This window comes from Dryas octopetala, chromosome 3 (assembly GCF_963921425.1).
Source record: "Dryas octopetala chromosome 3, drDryOcto1.1, whole genome shotgun sequence".
Classification (NCBI taxonomy): domain Eukaryota; kingdom Viridiplantae; phylum Streptophyta; class Magnoliopsida; order Rosales; family Rosaceae; genus Dryas; species Dryas octopetala.
In genome coordinates, this window is record NC_141368.1 from 10,576,105 (window position 1) to 10,593,741 (window position 17,637).

A 17,637-nucleotide genomic window follows, 5' to 3' on the forward strand; every position below is an offset into this window, starting at 1 on the left:
TCTCACAATATTTATGCATTTAGTAATCCTCCTGCAAGTATCTTCAAAAGAAAAATCAACTGTAAACCACATTCAAGCACACACTAATCTTATTGAGTCACAGAACCACTTAGGATATAACAGTCACAAACATATTGATATCTGTAATTTAAAACTAGTCTAATGTGCCATTATGAAGCAACAACCAAAAAGAACACCATTTATAAACTGAGATAGCACAAAGAAAAAAAAAACAAACCAAGTCCTGAACAAGAAGCCTGCCTAATACCGACTCACTAAGATGAAATCATCATCATCAAGCACTTGAACATCTTTCTCTCCTACAAAATTCTCCCGCCCAATTTGGTTAACCAAATTCACAAATTCTACCCTCTTTGCAAGAGGAAGAGGTACATATGGTAGCCTGAAGACTGGCCTCGCAACACCAAGTTGTGCAAGTGCTGTGTTTAAGCCAATGGGGTTTGGCTCTTGAAAAAGCCATTCAACCAGAGGCTGGATCTTTGCATTAAGGGAAGGGTTCTTCCCCCCAAACATGAGTTCTCGCATCAAACCTGGAACCAAGTTACTAGTAACGGATATGACTCCAGTAGCCCCATGGCTCCACCTCGAATTGTGGCATTCATCATCATTCCCACTCCAGACCACAATTCCCTTGCCAGTATATTGTTCAATCCGATCATTTCCAAGACATTCCTTGACACCTGCCAAGTTAGCACTCTGTGCCAACGTGTGAATCACGCGTGGGGGGATATCTTGGCCAGTTCGTGACGGCACATTGTATATAATTGTGGGTCCCATTGATATGACGCTATCAAAATGCGCAACCAACCCCTCCAAGGAGGTTTTTCCATAATAAGGATTGATGTGAAGGGCAGCATGCATTCCAACAGCAAAACCCTGTTCAGTGGCATGAACTGCTTCCCTTGTGGAATTGCTTCCGGTGTTTCCTATTACCTTAATTGATCCACCATAACAGTTGATTGTGTGACCAATGAGCATTATGTGTTCATCCCAGCTCATCAATTGGCCTTCACCAGTTGTGCCACCAACAATCACACCTTCGGCTCCATTTTCAATCTGCATATTAACCAAGGCATCGTATGCTTCAAGATCAAATCTTCCATCTGGTAGATATGGTGTTTTGATGGCTGTTATCAATCTAAGTGCCTTGATCTCCTCTGCTGATGTCCTGAAAACATAGTAACAACATACTTATACATAAAGCGCCAATTCTTCCAAATGAAGCATTTACGGCTTCACACTTCTAACAAGCTTTTAGGTTTCAAACTAGCGAACCACTCCAACTCCAACTCTTTAGATGACCAGGATATATGTATTTGTTCCAAACACATGCAGCATGATGCGTACACACTAGATTATATGCACATAATTTCTTATCAACTATGGTACAGAAACAACAGAACAACAGAACAACTAAAACCTCTTTAATAGTTGATCGATATATACTGCTTGACAAACATCAAATTCTTGTTTGCGATATTCTGTCAAGAGTAAGTTAATCATATTGATTAAACGGAAAAGACACAATTAAATTCAAGCTTTTTATTTTGTTATATGACACTACAAAAGAACTGTAACATAAGATTTTATTGGAAAGCCTAAAAGAAGAGAAGCATTGGGTTCTCCTAATCTTAATTCCTATATAACTTAAGAGAAAAGCAAGTTACCAAACATCGTAGAACCCAAATCTTCAATATGAAAAATTCAATTCAGAAAATTAGACATGACAGCTTACCTGTTTTTAACTTCAAAACTACGCATTGGAAGATGAAAATTTGGAACTACGGCTGCTCGTGGACATCTCCATTTTGCATTCCGACTGTTTCAAAGCAATACAACAGAAAAAATTAAATTAATTAATTAATTAATCAATCAATTTTATACTCTGTTTTTCTTCTTCCTGAAAATTTAAATAACTAATTCTGATCTAATTATTAACTCACAAAATTGAAAAGACAAAATCAGTGAATCTAACAATTAATTAACTATTAAATAAAATAATCCGAGAGAATGAGATATCAAACCTCTTGTAGTTATCGCTAAGATGGTGACGCGGAAGCTGGAGAGCAGACTCTCTCAAGCACACACTGCAGCTCTTCAACGCAGTCATCTCCAACACACAACGCCGACCCGAATGCAATTCTTATACTGACCCAACCCGGAGCTCGGATTCGAAAGCTTGACGCTTTGAGGGGAATTAGCTGACGCAATGGCAGAGTTGAAATTTCAATGAATGGTGATGGTGTTAATGGTAATGGCAGTAGTCGTGAGAGTCGTTGTGGAGCAGAGGCCGGCGTAGCTCCGATTGGAATAATGGGCCATGAAGTCGGACTCGGGTCAAGCGGGCTGTGGAGGTGGGTAGTGGAGGCTGCGAGAGTCTGAGTGTTGTTTGTTAGGGTTTTGTATAATGGTGGTGGTGGTGGTGAGTTTTCCAGGATTGACTGAAATTCTGACACGTGTAATTTCTTTTCTTTTTTTAATTCTTTTTAAGTTTTTCTATCTTTGGTCGGTTTTTTTTCCAAAATTTGGTCCACTTAGATTTGGGGCCAGTTTGGTATTGCTGTGAGAAAAAACAGCTGTAAAGTAAAGTCAACTGTAAAGTAAAGCAGTTGAGTGTTTAGTAAACTATGTTTTCAAAAGTGCTGTGAGTGCAAAAAATAATATCAAAGTGTTTGGTAAATGTTAATGTAAAAGTGTTGTGACTGTGTATAATTACTAAAATGGACATGATGCTGAAAGTGTATTTCACTTATTTGTTTGGTAAAACTAAAATGTTTTTTTACTTATTTTTTAAATTTGTGGCTACAAATTTTTATTAGCATTAATTTTTTTAAGAACAACATTATTAAATAAGTATTCCTATTATTTTTTTAAGTATATTATAATTTTAATTGTACAAATAAAATATCATAATTAATTATCACAATATAAAATATAACTAACAATGGACATATTTTTTAATTTAAAATAAAAAAATAAAAATTATAGAAATTAATAAGGGTGGTATGGGTAAAATAAAATATTCATTGTTGTTGTGATTCACTGCAGTTTTCAAAAGTACCTAGAAACCTGCTTTCTATTTTTTCTGTGGGGAGTTGAGAATTGTGGGGGAAAGCAGTTTTTTATTTTTTTACCAAACACCAAAACTGTTGTAGGTGATTGAGAATTGTCATCCACAGCAGCTTTTGGGTCCTCCACCGCAATCCCAAATGGGGCCTTGATGTCTCTTGTTGTAGTCTTGTTTAAGCACGGAATTTTCAGGATTTTCAAAGATTTTTCGACGGTCAAGTTAATAAATTAAAATTCAATCTATTTTATGATTTTTTTCTTAAATTAAGACTGATAGTGATTTAAAATTTTTAATTAAGTCTTTTTTTTTTACGGCTTTATATTAGATTTTAACTCTAAAATCTTAGAGTTAAAACTTAACATACATCCTCTATAAAGCTCACTCTACATTTTAGGAGGGGAAATACCCTTTAAATAGGGGAAATATCCTTCAAATTAGGGAAATACTTTATTATGAATTAAAAGAATTTTCTTAAAATTTAAAAGGACTTTATTATAAATTAAAAGGATTTTCTTATAAATTATTATGAATTAAAATAATTTTTCTTATAAATTTTAAAACACCCCTAATTTTCATCTAAAAACTGTTTTTCTAAAGAACCTAAATATAATTATCTCATAAAATAATTGTAATACCTTAATTTGAGAAAGCCTTATGACTGAGGGATTGTAGATAAAAATAGGCTTTCGTGTGGCTAATTTGTCATTTAATGAGAGTTCGATTTTAAATAGGACTAGGGATGGGTTCAGTAAAGTTACCGTACCAAAACACCCATACCGAATTCCAACCGATAGGGGGTCGAGATGATGATTTTTGGTTTCAATACCGTACCGTCGGTAGTCGGTAACCGTTCACTTCGGTATCGGTTGGAGAGTGGCGGTGTCGGAGCAGTATTGGACTGCCGACTATAACACCAACAACCAAATTAAAAAAATCACAGAAAGAGGGGGAGAGATAAGACAGAGAGAGGGGGGAGAGAGACATAGAGAGAGAGAGAGAGAGGCGATGGTGGTTTCATGGTGGAGTTCATGGTGGTGGTGGCCAGTAGGGGGTCTGAGAAGACAGAAAGATGGAGGCGTGGTTTAAGGGTGGAGTTCGTGGTGGTGGTGGGGGTCTGAGATGGTTGTAGGAGTCTAAGATGGTGGTGGCTGGGATCGCACAGAGAGAGAGAGAGAGAGAGCTAGGATCGAATGGATCTGGTGGGATTGGTGGCTGGGTAATTGTAGTCAAGGTGAGATTTTGGGCTTGACTACAAAAAAAACACAAAATAAAAGGCCTAAAACAAATATAAGACAGGCCCAAAAAAAACATAAGCCAAAGGCCAAAAAAAAAAAACTAAAGGACCCAGTAAATAGATCAAAAAAAGAAGAACATTCTGCACATCTGAAACCAGATAAGAAGAAGAAGAAAAGAATGAGATATGACATCGGTACAAATCGGTATACCGTCGGTATGGGTATATCAATATCGTTTCGATCCTGTTTTTAGTCGGTACGGTATTTATTCCGATACCAAAACAAAAAAATCATACCGATCGGTACGATACCGGTATGACATCGGTATTTTTTGGTAAATCGGCAAAAAAACTCAGCCCTAGGAGGACTATAGGAGTAGGATAACAATTTGAGCTTGCACCCCGCTTTTTGGGCCTTATTGTGGTATTTGCTTTAGGTCAGTAGTGATAGTTTTGGACTTGTTTATGGATGTAGGTTTGTAAGGCCTTCTACAATGATGATCCCTAAATACCCAATACCCAATACCCAAATCAATTTTGGGTATCAAAAAGTGTAAAAATATAGATTTTAGGGATCACCAACACAATGATGTTAAGGCCCAAATATGTGGATATTAATATTTAACTCATTTCTTTGTTGGTGGGACAACCATTTAATTTGGTGATGGGCAAGCCATTTAATAGCTTTTATTTGTTAGTGGGTTAGTCATTTAATTTGGTTTTATGTATAGTATATACCCAAAATTGGGGATAGCTTTTGGGTCTCAAAAAATTATGGGGATCACATTCCGACCTATTGTGACTGGATTATATCCATTTTATACCCAAAAAATGAGTTTGGGGATCAGATTCAGGTTGCATTGTGGAAGGCCTAAGACTCACTTCTAGTTTAAAGTCTTAATGTGTTTTAGTTTAGAAATGTTACAAGTGTTTTTGCCTTTTTGGTAGTGTTTGGTAGAAATAACTAATTAAGAAAGCACTATGTATTTATAAGAAGTACTTGTTTTTAATAAAAAAATTTTACCCTTACAAAAGCGCTTCCTATAGAAAAATGTTTTGATGGCTATTATCAATCTAAGTGCCTTGATCTCCTCTGCTGATGTCCTGAAAACATAGTAACAACATACTTATACATAAAGCGCCAATTCTTCCAAATGAAGCATTTACGGCTTCACACTTCTAACAAGCTTTTAGGTTTCAAACTAGCGAACCACTCCAACTCCAACTCTTAGGCCCAAATATGTGGATATTAATATTTAACTCATTTCTTTGTTGGTGGGACAATCATTTAATTTGGTGATGGGCAAGCCATTTAATAGCTTTTATTTGTTAGTGGGTTAGTCATTTAATTTGGTTTTATGTATAGTATATACCCAAAATTAGGGATAGTTTTTGGGTCTCAAAAAATTATGGGGATCACATTCCGACCTATTGTGACTGGATTATATCCATTTTATACCCAAAAAATGAGTTTGGGGATCAGATTCAGGTTGCATTGTGGAAGGCCTAAGACTCACTTCTAGTTTAAAGTCTTAATGTGTTTTAGTTTAGAAATGTTACAAGTGTTTTTGCCTTTTTGGTAGTGTTTGGTAGAAATAACTAATTAAGAAAGCACTATGTATTTATAAGAAGTACTTGTTTTTAATAAAAAAAATTTACCCTTACAAAAGCGCTTCCTATAAAAACACTTTCAAGCATACCATTTTGCCTTTTTGCCTTGAGGTAGCATCCCATGATTAATTAAGTTCTTACATCTCTGTCCAACTTTTTTATTGGGGGAAGAGGGATTCGAATTTGGGACTTCTCCAACTTTATAAAGATAAATACCACTCGATTACAAATTAGTTGGTACATATTTCTCCATTATAGTCTTCCAATTCTTCAAATTGAAAATTTATATTATGTTCTAGAAAATAAAAATTTGTATAAAATAAAGCATGTGCCCCAAATAAGAATCACTTTTAAGAATTTAAATGAAATTATTTGAATTTTGACAATTACATTGAACTACTACATCTATATAAAATGAAGTTTGTAGTCTTTGCTTATTGTGCTTTGTTCCATACTTCTCTTTATTATCCTGTCAATGTATAGTTTAAATATAAAATTTAAAAATTAAAATGCTTAATTCCAGGGATGCTACACTGAAGCCCAACTTGACCAGCCCAGTTTGAATTGTTTTAATGGGCCAAGCAATTAAAAGTCCAACAGAAGGTAAAGGAAAATAAAAAAAGTTTTCATTCGAATCACACTCATGCATACAGAAAGGTCTTATATATGGAAGAAAATGATTAATATATATATATATAAGAGGGGAACACTATTGGTCAAAGGTGGCCTACAATGTAAGTCATTCCATGTGATTTGTTGGCCCTTATGGTCTCCTACTTTTCTTACATTGATGTTGGAATTGTAAAATCAATGTATGTGGTACTGGTAACTGCCATGTGGGTCATTTTGGCCCCTTGTTGTTAATCATATAATTTGGAAAACAAACCACATATAATATTGGTCCCCATCATTAACATAAAATAAAAAATTTAGGTTCTTTTAATTAATTTAGCTCTTTTTCCTTTTTGTTTCTTTAAGCACCTCATAGTTATCTTTTTTTTTGTTGGGAACTTTCCCAAATCTAAGCCAGATTTTGTGGTTTAAAGGCAGAGTTGTTAACATATGTTGCCTTTCAAATTTCAAGTGATTGGACTCCTTTGAAACTTCTTAAACTTGAGCCACTTTTAGACTTTTAGTCATTGGCATCACGGCATGCAAACTTTTGCATGAAAAGCACGCTCTTTCACACAGCCTAATAATCATCATCATTCATGCCAAAACATGAGTGGAAAATATCAAATTTTTTGGTCGGATAAACATTTTAAATACCCATATTAGTTCTAGGGCTGGCAAAAAAATGCCGATAAATCAAATTTTACGGACCACCAATTCCTCCTCTATCGATTTTGGATGCATTATCGAACCACACTGTCATGATCGGGATCGGAAACGGTCCAGCTACCACCCCTTAGGAAACACCATAAAGCCGAACCGCACCACCAAATACTGCGGACTGAACCCACTTGAACTCGAAAAGTCAGTAACCAACGACTGTTAGTTCAGCGGCGATTCCCTTTTGTGCCTTTCACCTTCTGTCGATTTGATCGTCGGTCTTAGTCTATCAGGTTGGTTACCGACACCGACCTAGCCCTAATTAGTTCTTTGATTTCTCTTTTTATCTTTTGTTAAAATAATAAAATTAATTTCATATCATTTGAAATGTCTAATTTTTAAATAATATTTAAAATTATTTATGTAATGAATCAACAAAATCGGAACCAGTTTTATCATTTAATTATCATCATAATTTTTTTAATTATCATATTTTGACTTTATTTATTTGTTTGGTCATAGTTAAATAACTAAATAATTTTTTATTTGATTGATATTTTATAAGAATGATATTTAAATATAAACCTAATAGTGAATGATTTGAATCATTAAATTACCTTGAGATCTCTTTCAATTCATGAATTTGAGATTTGGGAATGAGAAAATAATTTTATTCCCATGTTTACGGGAAAGTGATACCTCAAAAAGGAGGAAATTAAAACCCTCTAGTCATAGTTGGAAAACTTAATAATGTTTATTTTCTATTCATGACAGACCTCTAAATATGAGAATGAAAATAAAAAGATATTTTTAGAAATTAATATCTACAAACTCTATTATGAGGATTGTAACCAGGTGGGATCCTTTTTACTTGTTATCAAAACACTCATCTTTATAAGTTTTCTGTAATTTTTAAGCAATTTAAAAATAGGTGTTAAGCAATTGTTCACTTTAAAGTTGTAGTTGAGATGTTGAATGCTTCAATCGCCATCTAGATTGTAGATACCAAGCAAACAGTATACAGTGACATTTTCGTAATTTCGCGCCTCCTCTCCTCTCCTTGAAGTGGGACCCCCGCCAATCTGCGACTCTCTCTGTCTCTTCCGCATTCGCCGTGGGCCCCACCGCCCATCACTCTCTCTCTGTCTGTGACTCCAAACACTTGGAAGCGAACGACAACCCCCGAAACTCAGACACACACAAACTCACAGCACCGCAGCACAGTGAGTTCGAGCTTTCAAATTTCATTCAGTCAATGCGTTTGTGAAATCGGCAAGTACTGTAGAGAGATGGCTTCCAGAAACGGCGTCGCTTCGAGGGGGTCGGTGAAGTTGGATCGCCCGGCCAATTTCAGGACCTCGTCGTTCAAGTCCAAGTTCCCTCCTTCTCCTGGATCCGCTATTCGCCGGAGCAGTCCTGCCTCCTTTGGATCCGCAGCTTCCAAAGACGATCGTGGAGGTCAGTTTTTCTTTGCACAATGTGGATTCGATTAATAGTGGAAAATGTGAAAAAATGGAAACTCGAATTCAAAGCCTTTGAACTGATTTGGGATCATTCGTTTTGGTTCTGTAGCTCCCATTTTCTACTTGTTGCACTTTTTCTTGTTTTTTGGGGCAAACCCAGATGGTGTTTTTAAATGTAATGCTAAAAATTGCAAATAAGTGCAAGAAAAATAGATAATGGAATAAGATATGCACGCCCATATGATCAAAGAATGAACTTGTGCTTGTATGGCTTTTGATTATGTGTTTTGGATTGGATAGTACCTGGAAGAGTTCGAGTAGCTGTAAGATTGCGGCCCAGAAATTCAGAAGAGTTGATGGCAGATGCAGATTTTGCTGACTGTGTGGAGTTGCAGCCAGAGGTAATTATTAATGCTGTTGCCATTGTTAGTTTTGAACTCTGTTTTATGAATGCTGGTGGTTTATACCTTTAAGTTTTTATCTTATAGGTGCTAACTAATATTCTTTGACATTTGCTCTACCTCAGCTTAAAAGGTTGAAACTGCGAAAGAACAATTGGGATACCGATACCTACGAATTTGATGAGGTGCTTACTGAATATGCATCACAGAAGCGTGTCTATGAAGTAGTTGCTAAGCCTGTTGTGGAGGTTTGTTATCAATTATTCTCTATTTGTACATTAACATCCTTCTTTTATTGTGGGTGGGGGAGAGGCGGAATATTTCGAAGCCTATCAGACTTAGAAAGAACAATGTATCACTATTAGTTACTTGTCCCAAAACACCACCTACCTGATAGCTGATACCTCTAGTATTCTACATGTATACTGCCTGTATTACCATTTCTTATAATGTTTGTTTTATATGGACTGGAGGTATTTTGTGACATCGTGGAGCAACTCAATAATTTGCCCTTTTGATCTTGTAGAGTGTTTTAGATGGTTACAATGGGACCGTGATGGCTTATGGTCAGACAGGTACGGGGAAAACATTTACTCTTGGACGACTAGGAGAAGAAGATACATCTGATCGTGGAATCATGGTTCGTTCGATGGAGGACATCTTGGCAGATATATCTCCAGAGACTGATTCTGTCTCTGTCTCATATCTGCAGGTTGTTAGGCCATTATCACATTGATGCAGAATTGTTATTTTACGTTCGAAGTGTTCATTAATTATTTTATGTTATTATAGGATTTTTTTTTAATTTACTTGTGATTTTAATTCTTGAGACTCTTTTTTATTTGGTTTTATCTTCTGAATGCCCTATGTTTATCCAGTCTTCATTGTTCAGAAAATTTGACATTCTTATTCTCTACCAAATTTTTTTTTAGCTTTATATGGAGACCCTGCAAGACCTGCTTGATCCAGAAAATGATAATATTCCCATTGTGGAAGATCCAAAAACTGGAGATGTTTCGGTACCTAGGGCAACTGTTGTAGAGATCAAGGACCAGCAGAATTTTTTGGAGCTGTTAAGAATTGGGGAATCTCATCGTATAGCTGCTAACACCAAGTTGAATACTGAATCTTCTCGTAGTCATGCGATTCTGATGGTAAACTAATTGACCGTCTATTATCTGTTAGTTTATGTTCATATATTTATTTATTTTATTTTATTTTTTGTAATCCTGGTGCTTGATAAAGTGTCAATTTCTTGCAGTAACTGTTTGCATTGTTTTGTATTGCATAACTGGAATCTTGATGTTTATAAGTTCCGTAGTGCAGGTACATGTTAAGAGGTCTGTCTTGGGAGGAGAAGATAATGCTTTGAGTGAAAATGGTGACCCCTCTCACTTGACCAAACCTTTTAAACCACTTGTCCGGAAAAGCAAACTTGTTGTGGTAGATTTGGCAGGTTCAGAACGTATCCACAAATCAGGTGTATATCCCAACTTGTGACCTTCTACTAGTTTTGTATATGTGTATATATATATATATATATATGTATATATATGAACAGTCCCGTTCAAGTAAGGTTGTCCTTACTTTCAGAAAAGTAAGAACATCCTCTCTGGGTACCACCCGGCAGTGCAGTTCCATAATCGGAACCGTTCATGTTTTAGGTCACTCTTCAAGGGTCCGTAAAAAATCAGCCAAATCGGTTATTGTTTGGTCATCTAAACTGTGCAGACAAATACAGTCCGTCGGATAAATTGAAATGATATTGGCTGTAATAAACTGGCTAAATAGTTTCCGATTTGGCTGATTTTTTGCAAGGGTGATCTTTGAATGATGTTCTAAAATATGAAAGGTTCCGATCATTGAATTGTAGGTCCAAAGATTAGGTTCTTATTTTTCTTCGAGTAAAGACATCCTTACTTGAAAATTTCCCTGTATATTATATATATATATATATATAAAATATACTTATAGGTTTAAATCACCTAAAATGTTTAGCTGCTCAGTTGTTTTCAAATGTTTAATTTACCTCAACTATGATATAGTTAATATGCTACATAGCCAACATCCCAATAGTTAGATATCATCTTTGTGTAGGTTTTCCTTCTATGCACTGCAATTGCTTATGGGTCTGATGTGGATTTTACTGATTTTGTTTATTTTTATTATTTTTTATTTTTTATGAATCTGACCCTTGTGTCTGTAAGCCTACTAGTTATGCAGTGAAAAATTTGTCTTTCCTTTTGGCAGGAAGTGAGGGACATATGCTAGAGGAAGCTAAGTGTATAAACCTGTCACTTAGTGCATTAGGGAAGTGCATAAATGCTCTAGCAGAGAATAGTACTCATGTTCCATTTCGCGATTCAAAGCTTACAAGGTTGCTTAGAGATTCATTTGGAGGTAAGAATTAAGATGTCTTTTGTGCCTATGTAAACTTGACCCGAGCAGAGTACTAGATGAAATGTCCCCCACCCTCCACTCGTTTTTAAATGGATTGTGATCAAGCTAATTGCAGTGTTATCAATTTCTATTTTGGCTTCACTCATTGTTTCACAGGATCAGCAAGGACTTCATTGATTGTTACTATTGGCCCTTCTCCACGCCATCGAGGAGAGACTGCAAGTACCATACTATTTGGACAGAGGGTCAGTTCTCATAATTAGGAGGGCATCAAACTTAAAATAGGAAGTCTCTCTTATATTGTCTGTTCTCAATATCATATGTAATTTACCAAAATCAAAGTTCACACAATTGTGCTATTAGTTAATTAGATAGGGTCCTCTTATAAAAAGGTTATATTAGATAGGCACCATTGCTATTATTAATAATCATCCATTCTTTAGATTCTTTCAAGCTACTTTCTGTAAAATGAAATTGTGAGCATCTGGATTTATTTCACTATCTGTCAAGATTCATGTTGATATTTAATGTAGTTTCTATGGTATCCATATAAGCAGTTTATCTCAGTAATAAACTGGAAACAACTTGTTGCCAGTTAATATTGCTTGAATACTTGAGACATGAATGGTTGCGCTATTCTATTATTGTCTGACAGGCTATGAAGGTGGAAAATATGTTGAAAATAAAGGAAGAGTTTGATTACAAAAGTTTGTCAAGAAAGCTTGAAATACAACTGGACAAGCTTATTGCAGAAAACGAAAGGCAGCATAAAGCTTATGAGGATGAAATTGAAAGAATAAATCTTGAAGCACAAAAACGTAATTCAGAGGTTGAAAGAAACTTTGCTGATGCATTAGAGGTTTGTTAAGACATTTACATTGACCATCTCTGTAGAAATTTAGAACTGTTTATTTCCTTTTTAAATTATCAAAGATTTTTCCTACTATATTTATGTATCAAAATTTTGAAATTGCTCTCGGTGGAACTGTGGAGAAGGAACAGTTCTATTTCACATTTTTCTCTAATTAATGCTCTTTAAACAAGTAATGTTGGATGTAGCCTTTGTTCACATTCAGAAATAACTAGAGAAAGGAAAGCCTCAAAAACTGCTCTAATAAGGATTTGAGTGTATTCTTTTTATTTCCTCATACTTCCATGCTTTTAACAGACTGGTGACTCTATAACCAATTGTTTTTTGTGCTACATTTTGTTTTCCCCCTCCCTGTAGAAGGATCGGCTAAAATGCCAGATGGATTATATGGAAGCTGTTAAGAAGCTTGAGGAGAAGTTGGTTTCAAATCAGAAGCAAGACCATGAGGGCCTAGTTGATGGTAAATGCAATGAAGAGGTAGGCCCTTGAAAAATCATTACACATTATAATATGTTTTCTTGAAAGACAATTCCTGTATGTGGCTAGTAGAGAGCTCTGTGAATTTTCATTGTGTGAATTCTCTAGAAGTTATTGCCCTATTGTAAATGCTTCATTAAAATTGAAAGTTAATTCAATTTTTATATGTTTCTAGTTTTGGAAATTCAATATGAAACAGATTTTCCTGTTTTGTTCTTTAAACACAGTTTCTAGTTTTGCCAATCAAATGCACTTTGAAAAAGGAGGAACTGAAAATGAAAATCATTTTAAGAAATGAAAATGTGAAATTTTCAAACCAAGTGCACCCTTACTTTCTGGTCACCAAATACATACTATATTTTATTTCTTCTTCTGTTATGCAGGGACCTGGGTTTTCTGCATCTAAGGAAGTGACTGAATTGCGAGAGTTGCTCCAAAATGAAATTGGTCTAAGAAAGGCGGCTGAAGAGGAGGTGAAAAATCTTAAAAGCCAACTAGCGCTATATACACAATCAGAAGTATGGTTTTCTTTCCTAAATTATGTAGTGCTAGCATCATCTGGCTTCTGACAATTCCTAATCATGGGATTGATGGGATATGTGGGATTATTTTTGGTGTACTAGGCAGGTGGAGGTTCAGAGGTTTTAAAGCTTCACAAAACCCTGGAGGAGGAGACCCAACATAAGAAGAAACTTGAAGAAGAAATAATAATACTACGTAGTCAGCTGTTGCAATTGAATTTTGAAGCTGAACAAGTATGTAATTCATAGAAGTTAAATAAAAGCTTTTCCTTCATGCTTTTCTAATATTTGGCTTGTGGACCCATGAATGGATGTTATAATGACTTCCTTTACTTTCAATTTAATGGGAGAAGTAATTCAGCTTTTACTGTAATAACATATAAGGGTTGATGGTTTAGTGATTGCTACTGGATAATTATCTATTTTTTTTATTACAACCAAGACATAAAAGGTTGGGATGTAACGAAAGAGCTTGTTTTTTTTTTTTTTTTTTTTTTTTTTAAATTCTTTCTTTGAGTGCCTATCTATCTGAATCTGCTAAACATGAGTGAACTTCGGGTTGCAAATCATATAATGGTAACAAGTTCACGAATTCTTGCCCCACCTTAGCATTTAAACTCTTATCAAACATTTATTTTTGAAGAATTTAATCATATTCACTCGAATTTGTATTTATAGATGAGAAGGTGTCTTAACAGAGGTGGACCTGGAAATGGGTTTGCCAGTCTAGATTCTTCCATGTCTCCGGCTAGGCATTCCCATCCCAAAGATACCGGGAACGGGCAGATGGCACCAGTTTCCACGCTCTTTGAACAAGGTAATAATAAAAATTTGCATAATGCAGTATGGATCCAACTGTTTTAATTCATAGGCATCTCTCATATTTTTTTTTTTTTTTCCAATCAATACAATAGTTGGATTGCAAAAGATTTTGTCATTACTTGAGTCAGAAGATCCTAATGTACGTATTCATGCTGTAAAAGTGGTGGCCAACCTAGCAGCTGAAGGTGGGTAGATTTCTCTCTGATGTAATTTTTTTTGGCGTTCAATTCTCCCATGTGCTAAGATTTGATGTTTATCAGGACCAAGTTCTAAATTTACTATAATATAACTGATGATGTTTGATTTTTAAAAAAATTTGGTTTGATTTAAGTGGTTAATCTTCTGGTTCTATTGTATATTGATTTTTATTTTTCCATGATCTTTGCATCATCTTGTTTATCTCTCTATATAGGGTGAACGATATACCCAATAGTTTAGTTGTAATGATGTTGAAGTTGTTTTTGTGGTGTTGGTTCTTTAGTTGTGAAATGACAATTATGGAAAGGTAAATGCTTGCTTGATTCCGGAGGAGTGAATTGTATTCCCATTTGTTATTGTGGCAAGTGTTTTACTATTATACAAAGGCACAACACCACAGCGTAGCTAAATTTATTATCCTTTTTAAGGTAAATGCATGCTTGATTCCGTAGGAGTGAATTGTATTCCCTGTTAAAGATGATGTGCATGTAGAGTCACTGCCAGTTACTAATCCTTGCCTTACTGAAAACCAGTCTTTTAGGCTCTGAAACACTGTTAGCTTCTTAAATTACAGTTCGTATCTGGAGATGCATGTTCTTTTTATAGATACATAATTATTCTAAAGATAGCTTTTCCTGGTTTAATTCAATTTTTCTAAAAAAAAAATAGTAATAGATAAGCGATGTGGTTAGGATCTGACTAATTAATATTGCTACTTGGTTTATACAGTACTGTTATATGCCTTTTAGGAATATACATTACAGTTATATACTTTATTCTTTCGTAATAGTTTTGTTTTTGAGAATTGATGGGTGCTTGCATGCCAAAAGCAGAAGCCAACCAGAAAAGGATTGTTGAAGCTGGTGGTCTTACCTCCTTGCTGATGCTTCTTAGAAGCTTTGAGGATGAAACCGTCCGAAGAGTGGCAGCCGGTGCAATTGCGAACCTTGCAATGAATGGTGATTGTTCATTGATTTTCTCTTTTCTCTGAGAGTGCGAGGGCTTTTTCTTTACTTTGAATGTTATTACTTCTGGGTTGAGATATGTTTATTTGACTTTCAAAATATTGGTTTCCTATGTTGCTTCCTGTCTGGCATAGCAGAAGCCAATCAAGAACATATAATGGCTGAAGGTGGAATTAGTTTGTTAGCAACGACAGCAGCTGATGCTGATGATGCTCAAACCCTTCGCATGGTTGCTGGAGCTATTGCTAATTTATGCGGCAATGGTATACCACATTTTCTTTATTATTTTTTTTTTAGGGCCTTTGTTTTTCCTTGTTGTTCATTCATTTCTTTGAGCTTGTGACAATGCTCTCTTGGTCGTCAAACAAAGGCATTAGATATAATCCATTGCATGCATCCGATTGGAAATATCTTAAATGAAACTATGTAGATATGTAGTAATCTGAAAATAATGGCATCATTGGCTTATTAGTGCGCAATGGAAGTCCTTCCATAATCTGCTAAGAAGACTTTATGTTTCTTTTAGTTCCTAAGGTCTATATATATATTTTAAACTTTTTTACTTTATTGTCACTGAACCTATAAGCAGGCATCATGATTTTAAAATTCCTTGAACATAGGTAGGTTGTTCTGTTCTTGTTGATGCCCGTTGGCCCAATTATATGCTTCAAAGGAAGAGTTTGTTTTTTTTTCTTAGGTTCTAAATTTGTCTTCATTGCTTTGCACTTCATATTTGATAATTTTTTTTTCTTATTTGAGTCCTTGTTAATATCTCTCAGATAAGCTACAAATGAAGCTAAGGTCTGAAGGTGGTATTAAGGCCTTGTTAGGAATTGTGAGGTGTGGACATCCTGATGTTCTGTCCCAAGTTGCACGTGGAATTGCCAACTTTGCAAAATGCGAGTCCCGAGCATGTACTCAAGGTAAGAGCCTGTGTCGAAAACATGCCATTAACGGTTCCTTCAATGAAGTGTTTTACCTTTTGTTTCCTCGTAGTCGATTGTGTGTAGTAAAATGGAATGTGATTCCTTTTCAAGCCAAATGAACAAAGTGACTGTCATTGAAGGTTGTCCCCTCCTCTTCAGGAGTAATCATGAAATTTAGTAAATGTAATCTGTTGTCTTAAGTGATCAATTAATATCAGATTCAGAAATGTTGTTTGGTCGGAAATTCCTAATTCTCTTCCGTGGTTCACTTAACAATGATGGGCTGGGAGGGCATCATATTCTGCTATATCTGACTTTTGTGATGCAAGATAATACTCATAGTTAGGCTTGGAGCTGATTCTGGGTTTTTTTGCAACAAGATTTAATTTAGTTTGGTGATATGAAGTATGCATGCTTTTTCCAAAAAAAAATAAAAAATAAAAAAATTGAAGTATGATGCATGTTGATACAACTTACCAGCCTACAATCCTAAGTCAAGTTCATGGTTTTGAACATCCATTTTGATGTCAGATATAAGGTTTCTACTTATTATGGTGTTTGATTAATATGCCGATCTACTATAGGGATAAAGAGTGGAAGATCTCTTTTGATAGAAGATGGTGCACTTCCATGGATTGTACAAAATGCTAATGATGAGGCTGCACCAATCCGGCGCCACATTGAGCTTGCACTCTGTCACTTAGCACAGCATGGTAAGTGCATTTTCTCATCTTACATAAAATCTTAAATATCTTAGATTGCTCCTTATATATTGGGTATTCAAATCACAGAAGTGAATGCAAAGGACATGATTACTGGAGGTGCCCTCTGGGAGTTGGTTCGTATTTCGCGGGACTGTTCACGAGAGGACATAAGGAGTCTTGCTCGTCGGACTTTGCATGCGAGCCCCATCTTCCGTGCCGAATTGCGGCGGTTACGGATAGACTACTGATTGCCAATGTGATGGGCTGCTCTGAATATATTTATTGTCTCCAGGTGGTGAGAGTAATGTGCAGACACATTCATTATGCTGCTGTATAGGCTTGGGCAAGAACTATGTCTAATTCTTCTTGCTAAATAAGGGGCATATGACCAGTTGAATCCTCACGCAATTTTGTGTAAAGTAAGCGAGGCTTCAGTTTATATCCCTGTTTTCCGGCTCCTCTGTTAGTCTGTGTGGCTAGCATCTGTGTTTGTAACTGATTAAACTAAGAAGGGAAAGATTTGTAGCTGCCTGAGAGTGAGTCAATTTTCTTTCATTTTGACTTGCAAATGTAGGCAAGCTCGAAATGGCAGCACGACTTTCTCTATGTTGTATTGATTTATTGGTATAAGCAATGATAATCTTCATTCTTTAGTTTTTTGAAGGCTTGCTTCTTTATAGC

General features: G+C 35.6%; 2 protein-coding genes across 4 annotated transcripts; one reads left to right on the forward strand and one right to left on the reverse strand.

Annotated features, from left to right (window-relative positions):
* On the reverse strand, positions 1–2,429 carry LOC147290769 (4-hydroxy-tetrahydrodipicolinate synthase, chloroplastic-like). The gene is made up of 3 exons (XM_086237671.1): positions 2,046–2,429; positions 1,757–1,840; positions 1–1,189 (listed from the first exon to the last, which is right to left on the reverse strand). Exons 1-3 carry the CDS (start codon positions 2,129–2,131, stop codon positions 262–264), a joined length of 1,098 nt encoding a protein of 365 aa, XP_086093797.1. The 5' UTR covers positions 2,132–2,429; the 3' UTR covers positions 1–261.
* A 5,983-nt stretch (positions 2,430–8,412) lies between these two features.
* Positions 8,413–17,637, forward strand: ARK2 (armadillo repeat kinesin 2). Of its 3 annotated transcripts, none has more exons than XM_086234889.1 (19): positions 8,413–8,666; positions 8,972–9,072; positions 9,198–9,320; positions 9,599–9,784; positions 10,005–10,226; positions 10,399–10,552; positions 11,323–11,472; positions 11,629–11,717; positions 12,128–12,331; positions 12,701–12,820; positions 13,204–13,338; positions 13,444–13,575; positions 14,020–14,158; positions 14,256–14,348; positions 15,195–15,320; positions 15,461–15,589; positions 16,106–16,249; positions 16,837–16,965; positions 17,044–17,637. In XM_086234889.1, exons 1-19 carry the CDS (start codon positions 8,498–8,500, stop codon positions 17,202–17,204), a joined length of 2,706 nt encoding a protein of 901 aa, XP_086091015.1. In that variant the 5' UTR covers positions 8,413–8,497; the 3' UTR covers positions 17,205–17,637. The 3 variants fall into 3 exon arrangements, with proteins under 3 accessions (XP_086091015.1, XP_086091016.1, XP_086091017.1); XM_086234890.1 differs by having other exon boundaries at positions 15,464–15,589; positions 17,044–17,636; XM_086234891.1 differs by lacking the exon at positions 15,461–15,589.